Here is a 26608-nt window from a genome sequence, read left to right on the forward strand (position 1 = left end):
TTATAAGTCATGCAGTGATATTTGAGAATAAACAAAATGTTCAGTCTACTTATGGCAAGACACTCCTATCCAAATGTGTAAACTTTTCATAGTGCCTGTGGGAGATTTTATCTGAAAGCCTTTGACTCTGAAATAGAATTTCTGAATAGTTCAGAGCTAATCAAACCTTTAAAGCATGGGGGGGCTGGCCCAGGAAGCACAGGTGCAAGCAATTCACTGTGCTTTCCATGTGACTGGAAATGGGGGTCCCTGGGTCCATCCCTCCCTGGGCTCATTTAAGGGCTTGCCTCTGGAGGGAGGACGGCTCCTGGACAAAGACTTGCCCCTGAGAAGGGGTGTTCTATAGCTAGAGACTCTCATCACCAGTCAGGTGAGTTAACATTTTCCTATGCGTGATTATTGATATTCCTAATGATGTTTTGCCTTCTGTTGTGAAGAACTTGTCAGAACCAGGTTTGCTGCTTCCTAGGACCAACAGAAATGTTTCTAGTACGTTTTATGTTGAGATGATTGTTCTGACAAGGTACGCCTCGCGTGCTTCGTTGAACTGCTGGCTTCTCTTAAGACAACAGAATTCTCTTAATCATTCCAAACGTTAATTGTGCTATGGGTATCAGAACATTCATGCTTCTGGTTATGTTTTACTTGCTTGGCTTTAACTTGTAAATAAAGGACTGTTTTAATATTCTGATTACTTTCTCAAGTGACTTTTGGACTGGATATTAGAGTTTCTTCCTAGACTTTATTCTCCTGGCAATTTTTCTCTTCTTCTTACTGGTATCTTTAGAAATATTCCTTAAATTGCATTTTCTTTCTTGTTTTTTTAAAATATTTGACTAAGTATCAATGCATTGTTACTAGGCAATTATTACAATAGTGGTATTGAGAAGTTGTAGCAATTGTTACTTGATTAGTGAGGAGCGTACATGAGGCCATCAAAAACACAAAGTAGTCCTGAAATCTGAAATGTAATCTTTTCTTGGTAGAATATGAAATGCTATGCTTCTAAGCACTTTGTCAGTGTATGCTATGCTTCTACCACCAGCTGAGTACCCGATGCCTGAAAGTATTTCTGTTCAGTGTAATTGGAAAATTGGAAAATACAAGACAAATTTGTTTTGTTATCCGTTATACATTGACTAAGTATCACTTATATTACCAAAGCATTTAAAAATTGGTACAGAAAAAAAGATGAACTAAATGCTCGTAGTTGAATGTGTTAATTATTATTCAGAGGCAATAGACAGTGTGTTATTAACTTCATCATGTTTCTCCTCTGTGCTCCTGCTCATGCTGCTAAGTAGCTTGCTGCACCTTTCAAGGGGCCTACAGTTTCTTCTTTGAAAACTTTTGTTGTTTTAGAAAGCATCTCATTGTACTCAGTACAGTTTTCTCCATTTTGATACTGACCTGTAGACGTTTACGCTGCATGAGAGTAACTCAAGCCTCAGGCTTTTTTCAGTGGTTGGTTTAAGGCTCTAAGCTGAGTCACTCCAGTGAATTTGAAAATGCAATTTAAGGACTTCTTGGAATAAATCTTTGCTGGGATTTGTATCATCTGAATTCTATTGTGATAGCCTGTGTCTCTCACCTTGAAGGTATGATTCTGAAGGCACACAGTGATAGCTAGTGGTATCATACTCTATTGTTTTAAAACCAGAGGATTTCAGTTAGGTGTAATTCAGCAAGGGAGAAGGACTTATGCTAGTAACAGCAAAGATAAGGATGTGAGAAGAATAATTGTGCCTTTGAGGAGCTCCCAGGCCTTGCATTTCCAGCTGTTCAGAACCACAGTGAGGAAAGAGAACTGCATCAGTTTCTGAGGTATAAAAAGCACAGGCCTTTTTCTGCTCTGCCGGATTATAGGAATCAATAATTCCACACTTTCTGCACACTGTGGAAGTAAATGTCTGATCTCAGTCATGTCATCACATGGCAGATCAAAGCCCTCAGGATCAAAGAGATTAAAGAAGCACAGGTTCTCAAAATACTGGTTTCCAATTGGAAAACATTAGATGAGTTTCTACAGAAATTTTAATTAATGAATTTCTATTAAAAAAAAAAGTCCCAGTGTGAATAAATCTCCCATTTCTTTTTGTTCATTTCCAACCATTTCATCCTATTTGTAGCACATGTTTTTTTTTTTAATGCTACCTATTTCAAAAGCCTAAACTCAAAATAGTTTGACAGTAAATAATTTGTAATGTCTCTTCTGTCCGGAAGGTGTCTTGCCCCTTAAAGAAAGGATGCTTTCTTTAAGCATTGAAGCTGAAGCACAATCAGTGAAGATTTGCATGCTGTTTGTTTTTTTTTTAACAGAGCACATGTTGCCATGATTAGAAATGGGGGTGAGATGTTGGAGGCGGCTAAGTTGCCTCCGTGTAGAGCAGAGGGATACCTACCTGAGTCCAGCCCTAATCAAACCTACTGGGATTATTCCAACTCTTGTATTATTCCAACTCTACATTACAGTCAGTAACAGGACAGTTTGTGGGAGGTCGAAATAGTACTGTAAGGTGCAGTGACTCTTAATTTGCAAGTGACCCAAAGGATTAATCACATGCAAATTATGGGTGACTGAATCTATAGACCCAATTTCATACTATCAGGGTTTTCCTGTCACTCACTGTTATCTCTAACTTCATTTTTTTTTAATCTGGAGAAAATCCTTATGTTTCACCATTCATCCAATATTAGTCATTTCACCAAAATGAAACATTGTAAGTAAAGTCAATTTCTATTCTGTGTGAGGCTGAGAAACTAATGAAGGGTTTTTGCTGTCCCTTCAGAAAGGAGGTAGTTTGCCATATTCCCTTATTCTCCTGAATGTGCAACAAATTACATGAACAGATGTAATAAACTGATACAGTCACTGGCGGCCTGACCAGCCTGTCTCTTTCCCGTGGGATGCTACTCAGACACGTCTTTCTATTTGCCCAAGTAAGGCTTTGCTATTGAGTTGGACTCTGGTACGCTTCTTCAAATGGATCTGCACAAGTGGATCCCTGAACTTCAAAGAAGCCAATCACATCAACAGCCTGAAAAGAGTTTCTGGGAAGGCCAGGGTTGTTATCTGAAAAAAAATCAATCTGAAGCCACATTATAAAAAAATATTTCCCTTTGAAAAGAAGTCTCCCCTCCCAAAGGTTGTGGGTTTTTTTTTTTTATGATTTTCAACATGAAATGAATGATCTCCTGGATGACAAAGCAAATTAAACAGGCCAACCTTGAGAGTTAATAGGTTGCTGGTTTTTATTATAACAATGATGTATCTGTGCTTTCGAGTATGCAGCAATTAATAAACTCCCTTACCACAGGACACCACTGTTATCCATAATATTGTCAAAACCATTCAAGTTGCACTTTGTCTCTACAGAAGTAGAACTGAATAAGGGTAAAACTTTTCCTTTGTTTTGCAAAAATAGAGCTATCAGTCTGAAAATAATATCAGTACACTGTATGAGCTGGGCTGTAATTAATCAATTTTCTCACTTTTATAATGCATTTGGGGCCTAATTTTGAAGGAATGAAAAATAGAATTAGAGAAGCCTGTGTGTCCATGCTGTCTGTAGCTATTTCTTAGTTATGTGCTTTTATTCTGAGAGATTTCAGTCATATCCTCATAGTTTCTGCTGACTTCTGCTTGTTGCCTTGCTTTTCTAACATGAAAACTGAAGGTTACAACTCAACAGAACTTCTAAAGGAAATATCTTTCACCAAAGTATGGAGTCAGCTATTCAGTGCATTTTTGTGAATGTATACTAATCTAAAAGATTCTTGTTTTATTATGTTTTTTTCTTTAGATCAAATCATTTCACCTATACATATTCCAAATAATTTTAAGATTGACTCACTTCTAAAATTTCCCTTTGTTTTGAACATTGCAACATCAAAAAAAAAAAAAATAATAATTTGAACTCCAGATCTTCTTTGAGAAACTTTCTGAGAGTGAATCAAAGATGTAATTATTTGCTACACTCTGATTGTTTGTTCATTTTTTACAATGCCATAATGTTTCCTAATCCACTTGTCTTGAAAATTCTGCTGCCAGAATGCTGCATGTCCGTTAATGTCCAAAATCCAGAGAAGTCATTTCTGTGCATTCTTTGGGGCTAATGCATGAGGAAGTTTTTGATGAGACTGAACAATAGTATTATGCCTTGTATGGTTGTTTTAAAAACTGCAGTTAGTTAAGTGACAGTAGCAGTACTCACTTCAGTAATGAAGTGTAACTGTTTCCACAGCTGGGTGGTTCATTCTCTGGAACGAGGGTTGTCCTCAGCTGCAGTTCTGCTGCAATACTGCTGCAGTATTGACACTAGCAATTGCTGAATGCTCAAATGCATGCAGTAATGTAGAGAAACTATAAGCAATATTTCCTAATTCAGAATATTTTAAATTGTGCATCCTGCACAAAAACAGGTATGTGTTACAAGTAGATGGCAAAAATAATCATCCAGCAGGTAGAGCAAAGAGTTATTCTGAACATGCAGAGTACTTCCTTAGGGTGCCTCCAAGAGAGCAAGCACATCTCTGCCACTGCTGCAGAAAGGAAAGGGAGCTCTTTGAGGGGCGTGTTGGAGGTGAGGAGTGTCTGACTTGCTGTGGCACAGGAGGAAAAGGAGAGCAACAAATGCCACCGCTAGCCAGCACAGAGAAGGTTCTTTCATTTGATGTTGTTTGGGTGAAAAAAATGAATGGTTGAGTCAACATTACATTTTGAGAAGTGTGGGTGTCACAGTTTAGATATGAATGCTAAATGGCAGAATGCACCTGAAGAGCAATTTACCATACCAACAAATGAGGAAGCCTGTCTGCAAATGTGCTTTTAATTTTAGAAGTTAATTTAAATGAAAATGAAATAACATATTTGTAACTAATGAACCAAACAACAGTAAAACTCTAATTAAGCATCAAGCACTAGGTGGTTAGGAACAAAGAGTAAAAGGCAGATATGTCGAACTAACACTGAGGCACACGCACAGAGGGCTGGAACAAAGAAATGTTAATTAAAAGATAATGTCAAAGGAATGGAATGTTTTGTTGGGATAATGGTCTCCTGCTGCTCTATAAATGTTGAGGTGACATCCAGGCATCCATCAAAATGAAGGCCAGCCAAAGACAGCAGATTTAGAAAGGCAAGATATTTGTCCGCAGCTTTCATAAAGGGGCAGTGTGCCTCCCGAGGAAAGAGTGCTTCTGTGCTTTGTGCACTGCTTGACAGATATTGCTGTTATGGATGGGCCGTTATTCATGATGGTGTTATTGACTTAGCTGTACAATTGCTTAAGAAATGCTGTTTGTGTACGTTCAAGCAGGATTAGTGCCTTTTGACTTGGAGCTCATTTTGCTGCTCCTGGTGGCTGTGGATAGCAGCTGCTCCCTCCTGGGGAGTCCTGGCCTGACAGCGTTGGTGTTTCTGCTCACTGAGACACCATCACTACTTCACCTGTGCTATCCCCGCTCAGCTCCTGCTCTGCTGTCTCTCCACGCTTCCTCATATCTCGTTCATTTTACTTCATCACCAAGATCGTATTTTCCGGCCCACGGGCACTGTTGATGCGCGATTGCTGACGCCTCGGTGCAGAACCGCGGCAGGCAGTGGTAAGGCCCAAGATGGGAGCCCGCGTCTCACTCCTCCGACGACGCAAGTCGGCCCTCCGCCCCGCCCGCCCGGGCTCGGCCCCTCGCTGTCTCCGCCCGCGGCGGGCGGGCCCTGGCGCTGGCGGTGCCGGGCCGCGGGGCGACGGTTCCCCTGCGCGGCCTCGCGGCGCGCCCCGGCCCGGCGGGGGGATGTGAGTACGGGCGGGGGCTTCGGGTGGGCCGAGCCCGGCGCTGTGTCGGGAGCCGTGCCGGCGGCGGGCGGCTCTGGGAGGAGGGCTGCGCGCGAGCCCGCGGAGGCCTGCTCGACTTCGGGGCCCGACGGCGGGCGGGGCGGAGCCGCGAGGCGCGCACCTGGCGGCTCACTAGGGCGGTGGCAGCGTCCCGCCCTCCCGGCTCCTGCAGTCCGGGCCGTTTCTCTCTCAGGCGGGCGTCCCTGGCTGCAGGGGAGGCACAGCGCCTTCCAGGGAGCTGCCCTCGCGCTGCAGGGTGCGGGGAGCCCTGGCACTGCAGAGCCCGGCTGTGGGCGTCGTGTGCGAATCGGGGCTGCGGGCTCTGGTGAAAGACCACCATTGTGCTTTCATGTTCGTGCAGCTGTTCTTTCTGAGTGCTAGAAGGATGGTTTTGAGCATATTGAGGCTGGAAATCAGTGGGTTTTGTTTGTATTGTTTGCCTGACAAAGAACCTTGTGTCTCACTTTGTGAGTTACGGTGCCTCTCGTAGCCAGCAGGTGAAGGCTGTGCAGCAGAAAGGGGTTGGGATGGGAGCACCAGGCTTGGGGCATGGGACGGAGGTCATGCATGGATGCAGTCACCTCTGGGCTTGGCCTGACTGCATCTGTGTCCCATCCAAAAGCTCACTGTGTTTGCACACGAGCCTGGAAATGTGTCTATTTATAAATGTGGAATCTGGGTGAACTTGCTAAGGTAGAGGTACTGCTTGATGAATTTGGAAAGACTAGGGGAGAGAAGCAAATATTTCCATTAATTCAGGTCTCCAGTAACTTTGTATGTATAATTCACTAATGTTACGTTCTTTAGTTCTTTTTTCTTTTTTTTTTTTTTCCTTCTTGAGTTTTCCTCCTCACTGGTTACTTTAAGAATTTCAACTGTGCTGCTGAGAAGGGGGTTATGTATGAAGAACTGCAAAGCTACGAACAGGTGCTCCTGTCTAACTGTGGGAAACGGCACCCTCAGGAGCTATTCCCGATGTAAAGCTGTGATTGCTAAGAACTTGTAGCTTGGGAATTCAGTGAAAAATATTCAGTTCCATATGCAGTTGGCTAAAAATGGTGATTAGTTTGGCTTTTGCTTTTCAAGGCCTCACAGAACTGAGTTATATGAAGGCGTTCCACCAACCTGCTGGCCTATCGTGTATTCTCCAGACTACAACATCACGTTCATGGGACTGGAGAAACTACATCCATTTGATGCGGGGAAATGGGGGAAAGTAATCAACTTCTTGAAAGGTAAAATAAGAGAAGGTACCACTTAGACCAACATTTGTACCAATTTAAAAAAAGATGTTATTCATGCAGAATAGACTTGTGCTAATAATTGCCAATGTAATAGTGCCTGTACATCATTACTGCTCCTTGTATAGACTTAAGCTAGGCACTTTGATCATTGAAGTGCTTTAATATGTTTAAGTATCTGCAGATTTAAATCTGAAGAAGTTAAATTGATGGCAGAATTTATGAGGTGGGTTGAATGTCGTATTGTACATTGTTGAAGATGTTGATGAAATTGTTAGAGCAAGCATCCTACACCAGGGCTTTTTCATACAAAGGTTTATTTCACAGTCCTTTGAAAATGTAAGTTCTTGCATGCTCCACTGAACAAAGCCCGGTTTTGTCTCAGTCATGGTGTCTGTACAGAGTGAAACTCGTGAAATGTGATTGAAAATTCAAGCTCATTAAACAACTTGCTCTTCCCAGCAGCATGAATAATACTAGTTAGAGCAAACAGCTTGGTTAATTTCATTTTGGCCTAGAACTTTACAAGGCTGAGTAAAAAGGATTAAGGGGAAACATGAGCATAGCAATGTATTAGACAATCTTAAAATATTTCTGGGCTTTGGGATTTGAAGGGAAGCATGGACTGTGCAGAATTTCATTGTTTGACCTTTACAAGAAAGATGCACGTGGGATATATGAGAACTATTTCCACCTCTAAAGCGAGCACCAGAGTCTTGACTTGAAGCACAGCCTGAGTCAGGTGCCCTATGTGCATAGCTCAGTGCCATGTTTTGATATTCAGCAGACTTGTGATGGTTCTTGCATTTTCTTGCAGTGCTAGGCAAGTATATGAGAATATTTCCATTAAGTTTCCCCTTGAAGATAGATGCTGTTTGCAGTTCCAGTTTCTTCTTTATTTTTGAGCACTAAGCCTGAATCTAAAATGAAATGCAGACTTCACTTTTGTGACAACAAATGGAAAATCCTTTCTGTGTTAGCTGCAAGCTTGCAAGACCTGCTTTGCAGTTTGGGAGTGTTCAGCTTTGTCTAGCCAATGGGCTTCCACTGCTTTTACACATGGTGTAACAAGGAAGGAGGCAGTCCATTTGGCTTGGGAAACCACCACTGCTGATAACTGCCTTGCTGCAGGCTGTAATGCAGTTACTCATGAGACTGCAGGCAGTCTGCTGGCAAATGACATTCATCAGTGTGAAATATCAGTGCAACCTGTCTAAATCTTTTTCAGCCTCATGATACCATTCTGATAATGTCTTGGGGGGAGCTTTGAAACCCCTCTGGTGGGAAGCAGAACTTCTTGTGTTGGTGCTCATTATTGCTTCTTAAATAAATTTGAAAATATAGATAAATACCTCAAGGAAATACAAATGTTAAGACTAAGATTAGGATCAGAGCCTTTAAGCCTTTATCTGAAACTTGAGTTTTCTCATCAAGTTGGAGGGGGGGAAAAGAAAAAAACCTTGCCAAAACAAAGGTTGTCCAAGAGCCAGGCCTGTACAGTTCATGTGGTTCTAATGACTCCTTCAGCTGATGATCTTTCACAGTAAAATGCTGCTCTTCCTACTTCAGGCTTCCTTGTATTCATTTAACTGAGGTTAAATAACTTCCAACACTATTTATTAGCTGAGTTTTAGATCTGACCTCTAATGATCTTCACTATCGAAGTCTTGGATTCCATGACCATTTTCTTAATCAAAACCTTTGCCTTTCTGCTCTTTCCCTGCGTAGTCTTTTGTTCCTAGCTCTTTTCTGTGTGAAATGTCTACTCTTTGCTCTCATCTTTCACAGAAAACCAGCTTTCCCAAACATTTCACCCTCTTTTCATTGTAAAAGAGAAAAGCCACAGCGTTCCTTACGACATTCCTGGTTTTCTCTGCCTCTATAACAACTCCTGGGAACACCTGATCTGTGCTGTTTCCTATTATCTTCTAGAAAAATCACCAGTGAAAATCCTTATACACTTACTTTTTCCTTTCAAGAATGAAACTGTTAGTACGTTGGCTTTATGTCTGATGTGAGTGAATGAAATGCTTCTCAACTGCAGTCCCGAGAAATGTAAGCTTGCCAAAATAAATATTTTTGCAGGTGCTGTGCTTGTATAACACTAAGAACAAAATCTTTCACATTTGAGTTGTTCCCTCCCGCCAAGTTTAAAATGGAAGGGAAGGTTTAGTCTTGGAAATTTGCAGCCCTGCAGCAATTAAACATTAAAACTTGTCTGGGAAGACCAGCCCTGATGCCTGGTATTTGTTACTTGTAGCGATCCTATGCAAAGCAACATTGTTTTTCTGCGCTACTTGGCTTCTTCAGTCAGTGCAGGCTGGAACTTCCTGGCAAGTATATCCAGATGTAAACATCCGCAGTTTGTTCACCTACAGGAGTCTTGGAGTGATATTTTGTTACTTACTCTTTTAAAAACAGATTTAAAATAAGATTTCTCTTGCTCTCTAAGGGAAAGAATTAATAGCTGTTCCTTGATATATCTTGAAATTAAATGAAGGTAGGAATGTGCTAGAAATACCACGGTTAACAGTAAACGTTCATGTCCATAAACATCCAAGTAATTGAGTTGTTTTTAGTCTTCATTTGTGTGTGTGTGTGCACCAGTCTAATTTAGAGCATTCAATACTATTATCAACTGTAGAATTTTTTTAGAGGATATTAAAAGAATATTTGATGGTCTGAGATTTCCCAAGAATATCAAGTCTTGGACTATAAGGAGCCTTGTAAATTTTTTTATTTTTGCCTGTCTGTCCTCTGTTGCTGTTTTTCCTTTCAGTCAAAACATGAGGTTACCATGAATACACGATGAAAACTCTGAAAAAAAAAAACGACAACGTGATAAGCTCTAATTTAAGAGCTTATATGTATGGAGAGTATGTGAAAACTTCCAAAGACTGAGTAAACAAAAATGTTTGCAGTGATTTACATTACAGATGTAGGAATTAAGCTCAAAGTAGTTTCTTTGATGGGGTGGATTGTGGGAATGCTATATGGTATACAATGACAATTATAATTTTTTTCCTGTTGTTTCAGAAGAAAAACTAATTGGAGATGACTTGATTGTGCAGGCACGGGAGGCTACTGATGAAGATCTTTTGGTTGTTCACACAAGGCGCTACCTTAATAAATTAAAGGTGCTGTACTTACTAATGTGTTTTTCAAACAAAGTGTCTAGAATTAGTGCCAGGAGCAGCAGATATCCCACTTGATTCGTCATAATTTAGAATCATATGATTCTATGATATCCCACTTGATTCATTGTAGAATCAACTTTTACAGATTACAGTAGTGACAAATATTGAATTCAGCGTAGTCATTGAGAATGCTGAAAGAAACTAATGAAAATATTAGACAAGCCAAAGTATAGGAGAGGGATGGGGGAGAGAGTCTACCATCTTATATAGGCACGTTTCAGTAAAGTTAAATGAACATAAGGAAAATAAAAATGTTTGAGGTGCAAGTAATACTTTCCTCACTGCCAGCGTTTTGGTCTTAAGTGTGTCAAGTTTTGTTTTACTCTGACAAAGTATGGTTCTGAAACTGAAAATGCACTGAAGAACCCTGAAATTGATTGTTATACAATATTCAATATTTCTTTTTTTAATGTAAGTTTTGTGTTATTGATTTGAAGGTTAGGTAATCTTAGAAGAGCATCCATGTAGGAATTCTGTCATCAACCTGAGGGATGGGGAAGAAAGAAGTGGCATTGTACGTAGAGAGTGCCTGTTTCAGTGGAGTACAGAGGGAGTTGAACGATCAACAGAGGGCATAATCTTGTATGTTATCTGTGTAAGAGGGCTTGCAATACCACCTCATACAGGATTATGTATTCACAAAGAGCATTCATTGGCTAATTCTACATGAAGCATTCATTTGTTAAACTTGCATTTAACTTTAAAACATAAGAGATCTTTGGTTTTGAAGATATATTGTCGTCCACAAAAGGAATTGAGTAGTAGCAGACAAAGTTGCTTTTATTTGGCAGCTCTCTACTTGGAGGGAAGAGGAGAGATGAGTATTAAAATTAATCTTGCATTTTGTAATTCAGAATAAGTTACTTTGAGTCATCTTCGCCCTTCCACAGTAAAAAAGCCCTTATATTGTTATTTCTGAAACGTTGATGGTTTTTCTTCTGTAAAGAATCTATGATTTGTGTGATGTTTTTTTTACTTTTATTCCTTTGCAATGTTCACACAGGCTTCTTCATTCATAGCTATGAAGTTACTTGTAATTTCATACATCATTAGATTTGATCTTATTGCATCTATTCTTGGTATTGAGCTTTTAATTCCATTGAATCACCCACCTCTTTTTACTGAGTCACCTCTTTGAAGCAGAGTGTAATGTGCGTAACTCAGTTTGAAATACAGTAGTATTTTTGGTACCTGTAGGGTCTCTTCACTGAAAATTGTCTGATAACTTGTTTTCTGGTGTTCAAAACCAATACTGTCTTGTATTTTCAGATGTTCTTAATTGTATCTCTTGTTCTTCTTTATTTGAGACCATATTTCCTACAACTGTAGGAATTTGGAGATATTGTGTTGGTCACATCAGCAAATTCCTACTAAGCAGCAGAGAAGTGTTCACTTGTCTAGCAGCGTTATTTTTCGTTTACACGAAATGGTCCAGGGTTTCCTGTTCACTGCTTTTGTGAAGTCCACTGTGCTATTTTTAATTGTTTTTAATACAGACAAATACAGATTTACCAATAAATGGCAGAGATTTTTGTTATCGCTTCTGAAGATTACAAAGATGTTTGCATTCCGGGAGCGTCTGGATCTCTTAAAATAATGAATCACTTGAATACTCCTCATTTAAAATTTCAGCATGAATTTGGTAGGAAATTTCCATGCATTTGCAAGAGGAGATGGTGTGTGATATCTTAACTGCAGCTGAAGAAGCTGTCCTAGGGATGGGCTGGGAGTTGGTTGTAGGGAAACAAAATGTTAAGTCAAAGTAGATCAAGGAATACTGTCAGTCAGTTCTCCTTTAGGAGAAAGAATGTCCCTGGTTGCCTGCTCAGGTAACATGAACAATCCTTACAACAAAATTTGTTATTTTGAATTGAGGTGATTCCTCCCTAAATGTTCTTTCAAGAACTTAGGTCCATCGGGTAGTGACTAGCCTTTGGATAATTTGCTTGTTGTACTTCTCTACTCATCCTCATGGTCCGCTGTTAGCTAAAATAATGAATTTAATGTACATCAGCATTCTGAAATTCTGGAAGGGATTAGGCAATGAGGTTGAACCTATCTTCAGAACTTGTAGGTCTTGAAACTTTTTGATCTATCAGAAGTTTTAGAATGTGAGTGAATACTGAAATGCAAATAACATGGACAGTGCTTGTTGCCAGTCAAATGCAAGATGTGTTTTTCTGGAACAGATGTGAAACAGGTGATCAATCAGTCAAACTTGCATATTGTAATCTGTTTTTATATATTTGCAGATGATGTAGGTATTTTTAAGAAAGTGAATTTTTTTCTTAGGAATGTAAGTATTTATGCCTAGTGAAAAGTGGATACGCTTGGTAAAACAAATTGAGCAGATGAAATTGTTTGGAAGTCTGGTTTTGTGCAAGATGGATATGTAACATCAGTGACTAGTGTGCTACTTTTGAAGAAGTATATCAGTCCTTCAGAAAGAATTTTGCGTGGGCCTGCTGGGCTCTGGCCTTTTGATTGCAGCGAGCGTTTTCTAGTGCTAAAGTGTTTGTGTGCTTTGACTCTTGCCCTGTCATCTGAGCCCATCTGCTGTGAGACAAGAGATGCCTGTCTTTGTCATGTAGTGGTGTTGGCAGCATGTTTGGGAATGAAAGCTGTAGAGGCAGCCTTGTTAAACAGTTCAGCCTGTGATACTTTGGGCTGTTTGAGGTATTCAGGAAAACAGCACAAAATGAATCTTGGGCTGCGTGCATTGGTTTAGTCAGTGTAGGTGATTTTGCAGCTGAAAATGTGTCGTTTTGGTTTGGATAAGATGAGAACCTTCAGAGATCCTTAAAATTCTGCTGTCCAGTTCCTTAGTTCTTGTGGTTCTCATTCTGCCATCTATTGTCTCTGCTTCCTCCATCACGCTTTTTACTTGGTTATTGTTTTCAGACTTGATTGGTGAAAGTTTTGTGAAGGCTAGTGCTTGTTTTCTGTAAAACACTGATTTAAAAAAAAAATCATTAGATCGAATGTATTTGTTTACACCTAATTTTTCATGCAAACATGTGTTAGGTAAAGGAATATAAATGTTATTTTAAACATGATTGCATCTGAATGTGTTTGGTTAAAACACTGTACAGGAGGACTTGGTTAGAGGGAACAATATTTTACAGGTTTCAGTACCTTCACTGATATGTGAATGCAGCTGAGCATTCTTTGCAGCTAAAACAACAATTAGGCCTCTTAAAAGGAGATGGTAATACTTGGTGTACAGTGATTTGTTTCTCTTCAGCATTTCCAACTCTGGTTGGGAGAGTGATACTCAAAACTGGTGAGGCTTGGCTGGTTGCCTTTCGTGGGAGTAACACCTGGGTACCATGAGGTTTTACCAGTGCCGTATCATTACTAATGATAATAGTGTGTTCATACATTGACCTGGAAACCTTTGTGAAAATTGCAAGCTTCTTAGTCTTTTTGGTTTTATTAATTCAGGTTAAAAACATACTTTCTTTATCTAGAAAAGATGACACACATACTATTGTCCCCAGCAAGCTTCTGAATAAAAGTGTCAGTAGGTGCGTGGTGTTGGATCTGTGAATTTTACCACGAAGCTGAGATTTCAGTTGAGACTCATCTCTTTTCTAAGTTTGCCTCACAAACTTAGAAAAGATTCAAAGACAGTTTAAATGTTACCAAACAATGTTTTTAATAACATATTGGCTGTTGTGAAATGCTGGAATGCAGTAGATATAACATAAAGGCAATGCGTCAGAGGTTGGTTTTGATTGTACATGTGTTGTACAATGTGTTTGTATTTGTCCAGGATGATCAGCATAAAACAACTATTTTAGCTTTTATCTTCCTAGTATTTTTCAGGTTAATTTTTAGTACTTGAATAGCTACTGCCACATATTCAAATAACTTGGAAATTTCTTTACCCTTCTTAAGAATGGAGGTTCTTATAGTTAGGGAGTGAACACTGATGCTAATTATACATTTAATGAGGTTGTTCTTGTAGGACTTTGTTTATAAAACACAGAGTCTGAGTTTAAACAAGGGCAATTAAGAGCTCTTGAAAATTTAGTTTTGGGGTATGTTGCATTTCACTTAGAGTATTCCATTAAGTTTGGCTGAGTTATGCTGACTTAGTATTTAACTTGGGAGGAGGAGATGTTGAAGGAAAATATAGCAGTGAAGGGCTAACCCGACTTGGTTACTCCTTTTAAGAAAATGAGTGATTTTCTTAATTGAGTCAGAAATTATAGAATTATTTATCTGACACACGTGCAGGTAAATATTGTTTAATTATTATGATAGTGATAGAAATAAAGAAAATGAGTTAAATTGAGTTGATAGTTGAAAAGAGTAAGTGAAGTAATATTGAGTAGTGTTTATGTATGATTATTACTCTTTCCTGAATGCAGAGCCAGTTTTAATTTGTTGTTTAATTACGTATTTACTAGAACATTATTAGGGAATCAGTAAATTGATGGCTAAGTGAGAGCAAATATCTACCAAAAGGAACAGCATCTGATATTCTTCTATAATATATACAATTAGAAAGCAAAAAGGAGTGCTTTTTAAAATCAACGTTTGAAGGGTTTGTTCTGCGTCAAAGGAAGCTAATAATCATTAGTGTGAAGATTTACATTATTGCAGGTAACTGACAGCCTCGAAAGCATAATTGATGTCCTCATCTATTCAATATCATTTCTTACTTTTACGACACAAAATATTATACACTTATTGAAAACCAATTTCTTGCGAGTTCTTTTTCAAGTATATACATAACTGTTCTGAGAATTTATCACGGATAATGTTGGAAATCAGAATTAGCATGATGAAGAAACAAGCAGAAGTGCCCACAATCTGAGGCAATATGTTTCTTAAATTCTGCAGGGTGGTTTGTTTTGAGAACCGTCAATGTCAGTAGCTGTATTCTTGAATCCTAGAACTTTCCTTACAGCCAAGAACTAAATCCAAGGCAGTGGATGTCTTTGGACTTGGAACTGTTCTGGTAAATATCCTGAACTTTGAATGAAAAGCTTTGCTTATTGCTTACTTGCACCATGCATGGATTTCTTGCAGTCAGTTGAAAAGCTGTAGGAAAATATTTGTCAGTTTGAGTCCTTGTTACTCATGCTTCTTCCCCCTGGGATTATTATTATTTATTTGATTTAAGATTGACTGTTTAAGTGTTTAAATTTTATGACAAGCTTATCATTTGAGATGAGAAAATCATACTTTATCCAAATGTAATCCCTTGCAATTCCACCGCAGAACACTGAGGTTTAATCCAGTTTGCTACGCTGTGCTTATTTTAAAGCTAAAATATCTTGCGGAAGAATTTTATCAAGTTATTAGAAAATAACTAAAGTGCTTTCTTAGTAACTGAAAGCAGATACCACAATTAGTGAATAATGATAAATATATTAGTATAAGTAAAGATACAAATACAAAAATGAATTGTTAAGAAAACAGTGCCTGTGGACATGATGATAGTGCCACTGCCTCCCCCAGAACAAAACACAACTTGTACTCACTAGTTAAAATGTTGACAACTATGAAGTCATGGTAACTTTATTGAATACCAGAATACCCTGAGTTTGGCATTTAGTTGTTTTTCATCAAAATTGGCCAATTGTGCATCCTCTCATTAGCTGACTGGCAGCTAGCCTGCAGAATGTAATCAGTTTATATTTGTTAATGTTGAAGAAAACAGGATCTATGTGAAATATTTGTACAGGGCTTGAAACTTCCAGTTCTCAGTACTTGAATATCTTACTATTGATTGGAAAGGTATAAACCTTCTTGTGACTTTGGCTGTGAAATATATTTAGAAGTTTTATCACTGGTAGCAATGTCACTAGTTCTTTGAAGTAATCTGTTTGTTTGTTGTTTGTTTTTTTTTCCATTGAAAGCATTTACATACTGCAAATTTTTGTTCTAACCTTCAAGTCACGTTCTTGATGATATGACTTTTTAACAAAATGTTTCCTTGAAACATGTTTTAGAAGTGTTTAATATGCTAAACAAATTTTAATTGATTCTCCATGCAAAGATTTGCACTATGTGCACTTACATATTTGAACATCTTAGCCAAGTTGTTTGGTTTTGTTGTTTTTTCCTTTCTCCTTGGTATATTCTATTGAATTGACGCAGGGGAAATATTTTAGAGTTGAACAACGTATTAACTGTAGGTTGCTGTAAATTCTGCTGGAAGACATTTGATAATTCTTTTTCCCAACCACATAGATTTTTTTTTTCTTAACTACTGCCTTGCTGAAAAATTCTTGACTTTGTACCATTTGATATTCAAGTATGGAAAAAAAATGGTGGTGGTAATTAATTTAAATTTTTAGTTGTTAACAGTGTAATAGGAATAAGCTATTGGGAGGTTAATAGTAATCGCTGTTGTGGTCACCTTCATCTGAAAGAAATTAAACATCTTGCTATGGCCTTATAGGTTCCTTTTCAGTGAATAGCAATTGATGAGTGAGCTGAAGGACATCATTAAGACAGGCTACGTTAATTGCAACTTTTTTTTCCCTCACAGTGGTCATTTGTTGTGGCTACAATCACAGAAATTCCACCAGTTCTCTTTCTTCCCAACTTCCTTGTTCAGAGAAAAGTTTTGAAACCTCTGCGAACCCAGACAGGAGGAACGATAATGGTAAGGTGTTCTTGATTTGCTTTTACTGTATTTATACAAACCTGCGAGTTGTAGTACTCTGTGTAATGTAAAGCCTTGAACCCCAAAGCCCTACTGAGGGAAGCAAGTTAGCGTACAGTCCTAAACACAAGCAAAGTCTGGCACTTAGCAAATGAAGAGAAGAAGGGTGAACCTGATTTTATTGTCCGTAATTTGCAGAAGCAAAAGAAGTAGTAAGGGGCAGCCTGTGCAGGGAATGAGAGAGATGACAGGAATTACAGCAAATGCAAAAACTGCATACTTTTTAACAGTGTTCAAATACAAGCAATTTCTGGGAGTGGGTGGTTGCAAAATTAATGGAATAGAAGATATTTTAAAGCACATATTTACCAAATGACTGTAGTTTGGTTACTCATGGTATTAAGTGTTCATAACTTAAAAATGAGCTTAGTGATGTGATTTTTTTATACTTTGTGTCTAATCTGAATAGTGAAAGTTAGTTTATTTGTTCAGTGGTGTATGCTGCATAAGCAGCTCAGCTGAACTGAAGTGAGATACAGCCTGCTTCACCTTGACAGGATTGTTTTCTGATCAGTTAAATGAGTGCTCCGAGGAGGAGAGATGTGCAAGTGGCCAGACATCTAACATTGCCTGAGAAACTTCCATTAGAGATGTTAAAGATGTAGAAAGAAAACAGTTAATTGCTGTAGCCTGGGACGTGTTGAGGAGAATAGGCCTTCACAGTTGTAACCCACTAACTAATGGAACCCTTTCTTCCCTTTATTCATTCCTTGTCTGGGATAAGGTGGTAACACTACAAATCTCTTCATGGGTACTGAACGTTCACGGTTACATAAATTGAAAAAAAAAATCCTATCTGAAATCCTTAATATTATGATACAAATGAATCTTTGCTACATTTTAGCTACTCCTTCTGAAGGAAGCTGTTACAGTGGATGCATGTGAAAAGAATAGAAGCAGATATTGCTTCTTTTATATCTATTAGAAGCCAGTTATTGAAGAACATTGTTCTGCAGGTTGGCAAACCTTTCAGAGTATGTTTATACCAGATATAAGTATATGATTTATTGCAACCACTAGATATTTAAGGTGAGCAAGACTGGGAAGCCATAATAGAATGACAAAGAAATGACATTATTTTCAGAAATAGCCTATTAGGCAGCTTCCCATTTTTGTCAAGACTAATATAGGTACTTAGCAATCTAACTGTACAGTAGAATTGAGATTTCTTATTTTTAAGTGCATGCCTCCATGAATGTATAAAGAATTCATTGAGGATATAAAAATTAAGAGCTCTTCTCTGACTGCTGCATAAAAGATGGTGCCATGCCTTTTATCTATCAAAATGTAGAACGACAGGGTCTGACCTGAGAAACTGAAGTGAGAAAACCCAAAACCTTGATGAAACAGTTTTCCAAGTACATGACAGGGCTTATGTGAGACATACACGGGGCAGTGTTACGTTTCAGTCCTCTTTGGTTTTACTATGTGAAATGATTGTGGAAAGCCAGTTATGATCAGACAAAGGCAAAATGAAAAATAGAGCTTTTCTGTTGTATTTGCATCTTTAATGGCAGAACAACTCAATGCCTTGATCAGGAAAAATGGCATTTTTTTTTCAGTATTTTAGTACTTTTTTAAATCTGTATCCTATCTAACTGCTGGGTTTGTCAAAGTAACTGGAGGCTTTAATGGTGTATACTTTCTGGGATTTCAAAGCTTAGTGGTCATGCTATGAATTATACAAGAATTTGTATCACAGTTGCCAAAAATATATGCCTGTGTATGTTTATTGGCTAATGTTGTATAACAGCATAATTTATATGGGAATTACTTAAGTTGAAATAATTTTCTTTTGCTAAATGTTAAAGGATGAAATCACAAAGTTAAAAATGTTAAGCATCTGTTTGCACTTCTATGGTATCTTGATACTACTTTTGGAAATTCTTTAATCTCAAAAAAAGTCAGTAGAGCCTTGAGAGTCTCCTCAAGAAGCGTTGTATCAGCAGTAACCAGAATTGTGTGTAGTAAAATATCTTATCCTGGGTGTTTGCATGAATATAGGAGTGCAGTCAGTAGGGAATAAGCCTGCTGTAGGCAGTACCAAGTGAGTTTTTGTATACTTATTCTCAAGCAAGCTGTGTTTTTGATTCCTAGGTGTGTTTCTGATGCCAAGGTGTGCAGCAAAATGTTAGGACTCAAATTACTTTCCTGTAACCCTTATTTGTTCACCTACGCTTTGGAGACATGATGGATTTATCTGATTTGTTTCCAATGGAAATTTTGGTTTGTCACTCTTGGAGTTGTAAGAGGGCATACAACTTCTTGAAAAGCCAAAAGTACCTCTTGTTGCTGAGTTTGGTTTTAATTCAGGCTTATGTGTTGGAAGTGGCTGCTTTTAAAAAGTCATATATATATATGACTTATATATATATATTTTTTTTAATGTGGCTTTAAGGAATTCTGCAGTTAAACACCTGCTTGAGTCCTCCTGGCCAGAATAACTTTTTTTTCAATTAAATTTTATCACTTTAGCCCCATGTATCTTTTCTCTGTCAATACTTTTCATTTCCTCAACGTCATTTGAGTTCATAGGAGAGTAACAGGCACAGATTTCTTTTTGTACCAGAAGGCAAAAATTGGTCGTATTTTATACTGTGCATGTTACATTATTTTTAAAAAAAAAAAAAGGACACTTAATGCTTGGCGTTTTTCTGTTCCCACCCACAGCTGAAGCTATGTTAATCCATATTTTCAGAATTTTGAGCTGAAGTTCCTCCTATTTCTTACATGACAAGGAAGAATACTGGAAGCTTTTTGCTCACTTTATATTCCTACCAATACTTGTACCTTCAGTTTATCATTTGTCTGCTAGGGGTCAGTGTTCATCTCCACAAAGCCCAGCTAGTTTTAAATCTTCTTGACGGAAGGAGAACAAAATACAGATGTGAAATCAAATTTTTTTTTTCTACTAATTTTGCTGCAAATAGTTTTGTATGGCTTGTATTGAGAGATCTGATTCAGAATGACTTTCGTTGGTAAAACATCTGAAAATGCAATGGGTGCATTAGAATGCCAGGAGCTGCGTTTGGGTTGGGAGCAGACAGCACTCAGTGGCTGCCTCATTCATTTGTCAAGTTCTTATTGTCATTTCCTTCAGGCAGGAAAACTTGCAGTTGATAGAGGCTGGGCAATCAATGTGGGTAAGTACAAATGTAAATTTGTATTAAATGATACTTAAAAAATGTGTTTTTTAAAAATCATAATTTTCACTCAATATGATGTATATTCTGTTTAAGATAAAATGACTGGATAAAAGAAACTTTAAATGAAATAAAAGGGGATTGAGTACTGGATTTGTTCTCTTACTTACTATCACCCGTGTTGCAGTTTTATAACTAAATATTTGTTGAAAGGGAAAAGATAACCAGGTAAAGATATGATATTTATACCTAGTGTGTGGATTGTAGTAGTGAGAATAAAATGAGGAAAAAGTGTCCAGAGTAGATGTAAATATTTCAGTAAAATATTCCTTTAAATTATACAAAAGTTTGCATAGATCTTGTTAGCTGTGATCAAGGGATTGGTTGACATGCTGTAGAGTTGGGCTCTACCAGTTAGGATCTATTTTTGGCTGTGCAGTTCTTCCTGAAAAAGACTTGACTAAAGAAATGATAAAGAGTATAAATCTATACCCTTGCTCATAACAAAATAGTGATGCCAACCAGTAAGCTATTGAACTAGTAGTTTCTTTTTCAGTGCTCATCAGTTCTAAGATTTTTCCATTATTTCTTACACATGCTTCTTGTTATTTCTGAAGGCAATAAGTCTTGGGTAGTGTTATCTGTGTAACATTCCTATTTGTTTGTTTGATTTGTTTTTTTTAACAAACTTCAAATGGAAGGAAGATCTGCTGTATAACGTGTAATGTAAAGCTAACCTTTTTCTCCTTTAGTAGCAAATGATACATTAAAATATAATCTATAAAGTAAATATCCAGTACTAAAAATTAAGTGTATCTTAAAAAAAAAAAAACACTAATATCCTGTGATTTATTGATGTATAAAGCAGAGTTGTTAAATTTCTTGCCTAGATATTTGTAGTGGGTTTCTTAAAATGTTTTGAATTAGTATATTTTTAATGTTCTGAGAGGGCCAAGTATTTTTCATTACAAAGAATGTGCATGTTTGTTTTAAAGATCAGTTCTTAAAATATTCTTCTGGTCTGTTTGCAAAAGACAATGACATGTGCAAATAATAAGGCCATAGTTCGTGGTTTTGTTGTTTTTTGACCCAGTGTTCAACATATAAAAGGCACTTATAACAGGCAAATGCAAAGGACACGTTAATTGGCTTCATTAGGATGTGCTGCCTGTGGGATATATAAGCCAAGTGCAACTCTGGCACTTCTGGGAGGAGGTGAGCTTTCAAACCAATATGCTTGGTCATGTAGGCACTACATTATGCGTGTACTTCTCTGTTGCTAGTTTAGTCACTAGATGACAGTTGCCTTCAAACTGAGCATTTGCTGGTCCTTTGCACAGTGGCCTGATGCATACGGAGCCCTATGAGATGTTTAGGTTTGCTAGGTGAGGGGCTGACAGCTCTAGATGAGATACTTCATAAAGGGAAAAAAATGCCTGATATTATGTATCTCTTTGTAAAGACTATAAATGTTCCCTGGTACCTAGGTTTTTACCTCATCAAAATTTTTATGTTTAGGGGGTGGTTTTCATCACTGTTCAAGTGACAAAGGTGGAGGATTTTGTGCATATGCTGATATCACACTAGCTATTAAGGTAAGAAATACTCTCAAAAGGGTTTTTTTGACTATTTGTGCAAATGGAAAAACGTTCCAGAAATTTGTAAGAACTAATTAACCTCATAGTCAGAAAAAATGAAACCTAGAGATGGTAGGAATAGGAAAATGATGCAATATTTAATGTTACAGAGCACAGTGCATAAGCAGCTATTAAGTGGAAGGGAAGAGATACAGGGCCAGAATTATGAGTGGAAATACAAACTGCTCCAATTGCATTAATAATATATTCTTGCAGGGAAAAAAAAACCAAAAACAAAAACAAAAAAAACCAACCAACAGCAAGTCAAAGCAGATTGTCTTTTAATATCCTCAGTGATAATTATCCTGGCCTTGCAGCTGAACCTGCAAATTCCACGTGAGTTTTGGTGCTTATGATGTAGACATACACAGAGACAGAAATCCTCTCTCCAAATCAAGTTGCTCTGCACAGTCCTCAGAGTGGTTCAAATTCATGAATAAAAGTGTGAATGTGTCCAAAATAATGACTGAATTTGAATGAATACACGTGCTATTTAGCTGTTGAAAGGCTGAAGCAGGAGCTTTCTGCAATTAGAGCTTATTTTTATCAAGTGCCCTGTGGTGTATTTGTATACTAGAATATTTATAAAATATCGGTAATAATCAAAACATAAAAAAGACCTAATGATTGCAGCACATTAAATGACAGAACACCCTAATTTCTGTACACTATAATTTGCAGAGAGCAATCTACAGTGTTCTGTTTTCTCTATTGCTATAATACAGATTGAGAAATTATAGCGGGTAGCAGTTGATACTAAACCTTTACATTTTTTACAACATCTATTTTAAAATAGTGATTTGGCAAAGTTGTAAGACAGAATTAAAAAATATATATTTTTTATTTGCTGACATGGAAAATAAATTCCCCTACTAGAGTAAAAAGTGACTATAATGCATACAGTCCCTGCTGTGGTGAGTTTTATACAGCTGGATGCCATCAGTGGAGCATTTCTCCCTTCCTGCTGTTCAGCATCACTTGTGCTGTCATTTGTGTCTCAGGAAACAAAATCCTCACCATTTCGGGGCCAATGCAGCTCTTGCTTCACCCTGTCCCAACACATGGTCATTGCTGTTGTTGTCTCTGACAGCACCAGTGCCACAGTCAGCTTTATAAGCCCTAGCTGGACATGTCCTTCTGTGCCTGGCTGGAGTGGGATGCAGAGGCTTGCCACCTGTGCTTATGCAGAGCCAGCACTGCTACAGCAGCCCTTCTTATCCTGGGCTCTCCCGTGTTATTCAGTGCCTTTGAGCTTAAGCCTCATTTGCAAAGTCCGTTTTGCAAGTCAGCATGTGATGCTGTAGGTTGTGTCCTTGATTTTTAGATTGAGCCTGCTACCTTCTGGAGAAAAAGAGGAGATGAGTAGAAATCACTTTCTGCCCCCTCTTCACCAAATTCTTCTACAGGTAGATAGATACCCTGCACAGATGACTGTGAAGTGCATGTTTTATGCATTTCGTATGATGGAAATATATAGGGTTTTTTATGTAATTAGAAATTTTGAAATCATTTAGCTCTTTGTTTGGTGAATGAAATGACATGCATGATGTTCAAATTGAAACAATAATACACTGTGTTAAGCTTCAAGCCTCCAGTTAATCTATCACCTACCTTCACAGCTGTCTTTACTTTTTGTTTGTTTACCTCTCCAGTTCTTATTTGAAAGAGTACCTGGGGTGTCTAAAGCCACAATTATTGATCTGGATGCTCACCAGGTGAGAAACTTTGCTGTATTCAGTACTGTTTTGTTAGAAGACCACCTTTTTTGTAGTAGTAACAAAATATTAACTCATGGGATGCAAAGTAAATCATAGGTAATATTTTGGTTGTTTTATTATTTTATGTTCCAATGGGCTGTTAAGCCAGTTCAATAAAATTAAACTGAGTTGCAGCTCCATCATGTGGTTAGATATAAAAATATTTTTGAATTGCGTACTGATTTGTAGCATAATAGTCTGAAAAGCAGTTCAGTTTCCCAGAAGAAAGTAAAATCTCTTATAAGGAAATGACAGCTAGTTCAGCTGCATGGTCATTGCAGCAGCCTTCTCAGGAGGTGAATTTGGCCTTCGCTGTTACAATGGAAAGATTGACTTCAAGCTAATGAAGTAAATAATGCATCTCTCTTTCCTGTTAGAGTGATTTACTGTGGATACTGAGAACAAATCTCATCTTTAGGAGGATTTCCAAAATAAATCTTAAAAGGAAGGAAATAGTATTTTTAGAAAAGCAGCTAATGGGCTAAAATTACATCCAATCTAAAGCATTGAAGATTTTTGTGAATAAACCATTGCGGAAAGGAAGCCTAATAGCTGCAGAAGAGTTCCATCTTCTATCAGTTCTCTATTCTGCAAGGCATCCTAAAATTGCCAGAAAACAAAGGCATAGCTTATACAGCAGAAAGATACTTTGTGTTTCTCATTCTGTCTGGGTAATTCCATCAAGGTGTGGATGCCTTTGGTTTTCTGTCTTTGTTTGTTTGTTTGGTGTTAAATTTTTGTGTGTGTGTGTGTGTGTGTGTTTTAAAGATTTACTGGAATGCATTTTTATATTCAGTTGTCATGCCAGTGACCTCAGTCAGCACGCTAAATCACCCCTTTCTGTAACTGTTTCCTTTCCTTGGGATCTAGGAGGTGTGTGGAGTACTAGTTCAGGAGATGCTTTTTAAGTGTGCAGACATTCTCATCCTGTGAGTGTCCCAGTTCTTGGTGTGTTTATGAGTTGTACTGTTTATAAGAAAATGGTTTACCCAGAGGCTCTTGTATTCCTAGATTTATATCAGTAACTGTTTCTTTGTGGACCAAATATGCTGAAGAAGTAAGTAGGCATTGCCATGTTTTAGCCTAAAGAAATATGGAGTATTCTAGTATCCTATTCCCCTTATTGCTTGTATTGACTAGCTTTAGCCCATTGTTTCTGTGTTTGTTTTTCTTGTTTTGCTTCCAGTGGAGGAAGTCATAACAGAAATATAGTTTAAGTACTTGCTGGGGAAGATTACAAAATGAACGTAAATTATATGTCTTTAGTATTGAGGATATATCTGGAATTCTGTTTCTACAGTTGAAATGAAATCATTCTAATGAATGTATCGAGAGTGAGGGAATGGGTCCTTTATGATACACTGATTTAGATGAAATTATCTTGGGAATTACTGTGAAGATAATTTTGTACTGGTTGAAAAAAGTCTACAGGAGAGACAAAAGAATACTATTTAAATTCAGAGGTGGGGGAAGGAGGAAGTATTCAGAATCTGAGTTTTCTTTTGAGCATCCACCTTTTCACCTGAAACATCTTTGTAGGGAATTCGTGGTGTTAATCTTTGAAAATTTAAACTATTACGTTGCTTATTCAGTGTTCATAATGCTTCCAGTGTCTACTTATCTCACCAAGACTTGAGTTACTAGGAAAACTGCAGTCTGATATGTTATCCTTATACAAGGATGTAAGTATCCTTGCAGCAGAATCTATTCTAAATGTTGGAGGTTACATTTTTATACTACTGGAAAGATATCTGTTCTGCAGTCTTGGCCACAGTTGCTTTTGTGATGCTTCTGAAAGCAATTATCTTCTAATTTTCACTTCTCATTTCACATATAAAAAAATATCTTGTAATCACCTTCTCGGGGGTAGTAGGATGTTGATTTTGATAATACCTGCAGTCTTCAGACTCATGCTGGTAAAGCCCACAAGACTCTATACCTGAAAATAGCCTTCAAGACTATAAATAAGGGATGTCGTGGGAGTTTTGAACAGTCTTGGTAGTCTTAATTATGTTAGAATTTGCAGATTATGGTTCCGTGTGAGTGTGCCAGAAAGAACTAACTCTAAACTTCCTTCAGGGAAATGGCCATGAGAGGGACTTCATGAATGATCATAGAGTGTATATTATGGATGTGTACAACAGATATATTTATCCAGGAGATGGGTTTGCTAAACGTAAGTATAATTGAAGTTCATATTCCAAATGTGAAGGAAAGACTATTATTAAATAACTTGTTCGTTTACTGATAAGTTTCCTTGCAACAATGTTATCTTTTCTTCACATAGAACATACTGCTTTCAATGATTTTGCTACGTGTCAGAATAGTGTTAATTCTGTAGTGATTCGCCTTGCTTTGAGAACGAAGTGCCTTCCTTCATTTCTGCACTGAATGCAAGATGTGGGTATTGGGTAGACTGGGTAGGGTGAGAAGCATAAGCATCTCTATTTCACTGATGTTGGACAAGAAAAGCATTAAAAAAGTACTCAGCACTCACTAGGCAATAAGTAACATTGTGTGTTGAATTCATTCATGCATGCTTTTTGTGTGCTGAATCCATACTTAGAATTAAGGGCTCCAAGTCCTTTAAGTTAAGGCATAGGATATGCTGAAGTGGAAGTCATATCTTGAAACAACTCTGACATAATTTGATTAATTCAGATTTAGAGTTAAAAATAACTACCTAAAAGCAGACAAAACTAAGCTTTATAGCCTTCGATTTCTTTCTTCTTCTACCTTCCCAACCCTCCTCTTCTATTTTTAATGCTTTATTATAAGTGTTTCAAATAATTTGATTTAAATTAAAAGTAGATGTTTGCTCCTTCTGGTAGGATTACAGGGTGAGAACATTAAATTGAAAATGCTTGGGGCAAAGCTAAATCTTGTTATACGTAAAGCAATTCACGTAAATTCATGATCCCTTGCTGTTAAATTTTTAGTGTTGAGATAAAGATAAAACATCTTAATTTCTCAGTGATGTTTGTATTGTGGATTTCTTTTTCTCGGCAGCAGCAATTTGGTGTTCTCTTTTAATTATGCTTTATTTAGGTTGCTTCTTAAATTTATTCTTTTCTTTATGATTTCTTTGCTGATTGGTAAATGGTCCTGTAGATA

The 26608-nt window shown here is 37.6% G+C and overlaps 1 protein-coding gene across 4 annotated transcripts in view; it reads left to right on the forward strand.

Moving 5' to 3' along the window:
• Positions 1-26608, forward strand: part of HDAC11 (histone deacetylase 11) — a 45419-nt gene that overhangs the window by 14171 nt on the left and 4640 nt on the right. For 2 of the 4 annotated variants that reach the window (XM_021409314.1, XM_021409315.1), the window contains exons 3-9: positions 6921-7069; positions 10112-10212; positions 16781-16897; positions 20058-20100; positions 21619-21695; positions 23390-23452; positions 25574-25670. In XM_021409314.1, coding sequence (XP_021264989.1) covers positions 6921-7069; positions 10112-10212; positions 16781-16897; positions 20058-20100; positions 21619-21695; positions 23390-23452; positions 25574-25670 — 647 coding nt within the window. Of the gene's footprint in view, positions 1-4803; positions 5796-6920; positions 7070-10111; positions 10213-16780; positions 16898-20057; positions 20101-21618; positions 21696-23389; positions 23453-25573; positions 25671-26608 lie in introns of those variants that run through there. The other 2 variants (XM_021409313.1, XM_021409312.1) reach the window with 2 other exon arrangements.

Source organism: Numida meleagris, chromosome 11, assembly GCF_002078875.1.
Source record: "Numida meleagris isolate 19003 breed g44 Domestic line chromosome 11, NumMel1.0, whole genome shotgun sequence".
Lineage (NCBI taxonomy): Eukaryota > Metazoa > Chordata > Aves > Galliformes > Numididae > Numida > Numida meleagris.